The 4,339-nt window shown below is 41.4% G+C and overlaps 1 protein-coding gene across 3 annotated transcripts; it reads left to right on the top strand.

Annotated features, from left to right (window-relative positions):
- Positions 1–683: 683 nt before the first annotated feature.
- Positions 684–3,501, top strand: LOC106561290 (uncharacterized). Of its 3 annotated transcripts, XM_082957303.1 has the most exons (5): positions 684–901; positions 1,035–1,224; positions 1,407–1,500; positions 1,799–1,886; positions 2,113–3,501. In XM_082957303.1, exons 2-5 carry the CDS (start codon positions 1,173–1,175, stop codon positions 3,043–3,045), a joined length of 1,167 nt encoding a protein of 388 aa, XP_082813429.1. In that variant the 5' UTR covers positions 684–901; positions 1,035–1,172; the 3' UTR covers positions 3,046–3,501. The 3 variants fall into 3 exon arrangements, with proteins under 3 accessions (XP_082813429.1, XP_045544246.1, XP_013980553.1); XM_045688290.2 differs by having other exon boundaries at positions 684–1,224; XM_014125078.3 differs by lacking the exon at positions 1,035–1,224 and having other exon boundaries at positions 685–901.
- The last annotated feature ends 838 nt before the right edge of the window (positions 3,502–4,339 follow it).

Below are 4,339 nucleotides of genomic sequence, written 5' to 3'. Positions count from 1 at the left end.
ACAGCTTCTACCCCCAAGCCATAAGACTACTGAACATCTAATCAAATGGCTACCCAGACTATTTGCATTGCCCCCCCCCCCCCCCCCCCCCCTTTACACTGCTGCTACTCTCTGATATTATCTATGCCTAAGTCACTTTAGTAACTCATGTATATATTACCTCAATTACCTCGACTAACCAGTTCCCCCGCACATTGACTCTGTACCGTTACCTCCTGTATATAGCCTCACTATTATTTTTTTACTGCTGCTCTTTAATTATTTGTTACTTTTATTTATTTATTTTTTATTTTATTTTTCTTAAAACTGCATTGTTGATTAAGGGCTTGTAAGTAAGCATTTCTCTGTAAGGTCTACACCTGTTGTATTCGACGCATGTGACAAATACAATCTGATTTGATTTTGTATTAATATTTTTAATTCGGTTTTACTTTCTCAACTTCTATAAGTGAGAATGAGATGTGACCCTTGTAATCTATGCAGTGATAAATGTACACGTCTCCAAAGCTTTCAGTGTGTTTTAAATCAGACTCGGGAACGCTCTGTTTTATATTTGCTTATGCTTACTTTATAATAGGTTATCCATTATATAACGTTGGCACAGACATGTGATTAGGGGTAGTTCATAGGCCAAAATTGGGGGGTTGCGGTGTTCTGTGTGGTTTCACACTTTAATTGCAAAATGACGCAGTTCGGGCTAGTTTGAAATAGAATATGTTTACCAAAGATGGTAGGCCTAGTAGTATTTTGTGTCCTGGATGCTTTTAGTAGCCTACCCTTTGGGACCTCCCTTACTGAGCATACTAAAAGAAAGCATCGCGCACAACCTAACCAATCGAATTCGTCTATTTCTCGACAGAGCCTTCTTCCCTACTGCCCTTGTGAAAAACCCTCCTCCAGGGTGAGTGGAATGAATATATCCTTCCTTTTTATTTGATCAGTCCTAAACATCGGACTGTAATCAGATATAAGTAAATCATTAATAGTAAGAAAACCCGTATATTATTGGACTTTATTGTGGATTATATAAATAGGGCACTTCACGGAGGAGGACTAGGCGGGTGCGACGAGGGATCGAGGGACGCCGCCATATTTGCTCTTGCTAGCTAGTGCACTACGGGATACGTGCTTTGTTTCGTGTACCCTTCATTTGAGTACCCTTGTATTTGTTCATGATGGAAGCGATGGATAAAAGGCCTTTTGGTTCAGAATATAACTATAAAAGTAAGTTTTATGCCAACCACGAATGTCGTTTTCTAACATTTGTGTTAACCTAATTGTTTATGTTAAGCATAGGGTATTATTTTGCGACGTCGCCGACTTGGAGTGTGTTAAAGTTATCAAAGTTATTTGTTTACTGCTGATGATGGATATGCTAACATTGTTGTATTTTTTCCCCCAATAAGTGTCAGAAAATGACATATCCAGATTGATAAAATTGCGTGCAACGAATGACGCCATCTTCACTGGGAAGAGAAACTCTGCCATGCCTGCCTGGAGGTGAGTGAGTGATACAATGTCTGATACTCAAAACAAAAGTGGATGTTTGATGGCTTTGATAATGACAATTTGTTTTGGCTTTTATCTATATGCTTACCTCAAAATAAACTGTATCGTATGCCACTTTATTTGATATGAGAATGTTATATTTTATCAATTTTGTATCACCTGATGTGCATTTCCTAACAAAAATAGAATTTGAAAAACATGTAGGCCTATAGGAAAGTTAGTGTTTTAAGAGCTAGTTATGAAGATGAAACCCTATCAATATCTGACTTAACTCACTTTGATTCTGCAGAGCAATGTTAGTGGAGTTGGGTCTGGAAGGAAAGCTTACAACTGGGCAATTGAAAAAGAAGTGGGAAAACCTTAAAAAGAAATATAAGGTAATGATTATGAATGCAATTGAGAACAGGAAACAAACACCCTTGGCCTTAACTCAAGATGTATTATCTTCTATTTGAATTACGCTTGAACACAGATTCTAGGCTTTGGTTCCAGCCCAGTACTAACCCGGTGTAACTAATCAAGTGTGTGTCATAACCATAAATCCTGCAGAGACAAGTAATAGAACATTAACCTGATTGTACCCTTTTTCATCTTTCTTTGTAGGATTTTAAGTACCCTCCTCTTGGCATGGAGAAAGTCAATCCAATGTCCTGGCGTTGGTTCCACCTCATGGATGATGCCATCGAGGGTCGCCTATCTGGGTCTGCCCGTATCCTAAACCCTTCACTGTTTGATTTTGGGGAAGTTGGGGATGTTTCATTCGCGTCCTCTCCCACTACCTCTCCCATAGCAAACAAGAGACTTTGTATGAGGCCGGAGGGGGGTGAGGGGACAAACATTTTTGAGTTCTGGGCCAAAGCACAGTTGGGGGAGAGTGTTGGGGCTGCGAGCACGGTAGCAGATGGACAAGTGGCGTACACAGACGCAGCTACAGAGGAGATCCGTAGGGCTGCGGTGGAGTGTGAGAGGGCCCTGCGAGAGGAGGGCAGGGGTGGGGGTCAGAACGAGAGGGCCGCGCCTGACAAGATGCCAGTGGGTGGATACGGGAGGACCATGGCTGAGGATGTAGAGACCATAGCTGAAGACGGAAGAGCCATGTTGGTGAGAAACCCTGGCAGGAACATTGAGAGGGAGACTGCTGAACTAGAGAGACAGATAGCAGATTTGGAGAAGGAGAGAGAAGTGTTAGAGAGGGAGCAGGCTGACTTTGACAGGGAGAGGTTGATACTGGACAGAGAGAGGGATGTGGTGAACAGAGAGCGGGTGGCTGTTGAGCGAGGCAGAGCATCACTGGACAAGGACAGAGCGGCGATGGATAGGGAGCGAGCGGCGATGGAACGGGAGCGAGCCATACTGGACAGGGACAGGGCGTCAATCGAGAGAGAGAGGACAGAGCTGCAGAAAGAAAAGGAAGCCCTAATGAAAAGCAAGATTTCCAGGAACAACGGCTCTGCTGATGTAGAACTGGACTCATCTACTATAGAGAAGAGAGAAAGACTGCTTTCCATATTTGAAAGACTTGTTGATAAGCTGTGAAAATGAAACACCATTCAAAAAAAGTGTCTAGGTGAAGGATACTATAGGTGACACAGTGCGTACAAGACATAAACAGGTTTCTATGTCACCAGGCCCCTTATCATTGTGATCATTTTCATAAAGTTAACTAGTGGTGGCTCTCAGATCCTCCCTGCACACACTGGGAGTGCAGTCATTTAATTAGTGCTGGGTGAAATGAGCATTGAGTGTTGGTTTCGCCTGGAAAAAGAACTCGCTACGATGTTTGTTGCGCTTGTTCTGTATATTTTTTTTTTAGCTTGTTTACCATTAAATGTCATCCACTATTTAAGTATAGGTTTACACTACGAGAAATGACAAGAATTTCTGTTCCCTAAATGCATTTGTTAAACAGCATTTGACCATTATTTATGTTCTGTTCGATCTGCCAGAGTACCAGTGTAATGCTATACTGTTAATAAAGCCCACTTTTTTTTTCTTCGTTCCTCTAGTTGTCATGTACTGCCATTACTATGTAATTACCCTGTACCAAGCTAGTAAATATGAATGCATTCAGTTGTACAACTGACTAGGTATCCCCCCTTTCCCCCTATAGTCTTACAATAAGCACTATGCAACTGCCTGTATTTACATACCTGGTACAATGTAATGCTCCTCTATGAACCTGGAATAATACTTATAACATAATGAAATAGCCTTCCTCACTGCCACCATGTCAATGTTATGATCATTTCATTATATTTACTTTAAAAAGGTGTGCTTGAATCTTGCAAAGATAGTCAGATTAATGTTATCAGGTTTCCAGATATTTATTTATCCAGTCAACATTTGCAGAAAGAAATAATCTCAAAAATATCTGTCAGACAACAGTCAGTCCATAATTATTCTTTCAGGGGCCGAATTCCACCTGTGCCTAATGGACAGCTCCTGAGACACTATTGTACAGCATTACAAGTTTAATAAAGTCAAAAAGGTAATGAGGTTATCTGAACACCAAACGCATTAGAACTTGTCACACCTTATTGGCTTTGCGCAAAATCAGTACGATTCCATTGGCTGGAGACTTCCAAAGGTGTCACGGGCCCTGCAAAAGGTTTGTACATGTTAGCATTTTACCCAATTTTTTTTTTTTAAAGCATTTTAAAAGTTGCCAGTCAACTCAACACTCATGACCTATTCTTGACAGACAGCTGGTTGTCAGGCCAGGGAGTGTCCATTGGTTGGCTGTGGTCACCGGGCCTGAGAGATCCTGAAGTCATTGGAAAAACGTTTGGCCATTACCTCACAAGAGTGATGTGCCTAAACAAAACATCTG

Source organism: Salmo salar, chromosome 10, assembly GCF_965601325.2.
Source record: "Salmo salar chromosome 10, fSalSal1, whole genome shotgun sequence".
Taxonomy (NCBI): Eukaryota; Metazoa; Chordata; class Actinopteri; order Salmoniformes; family Salmonidae; genus Salmo; species Salmo salar.
This window is presented reverse-complemented; position numbering and strand designations above follow the sequence as displayed.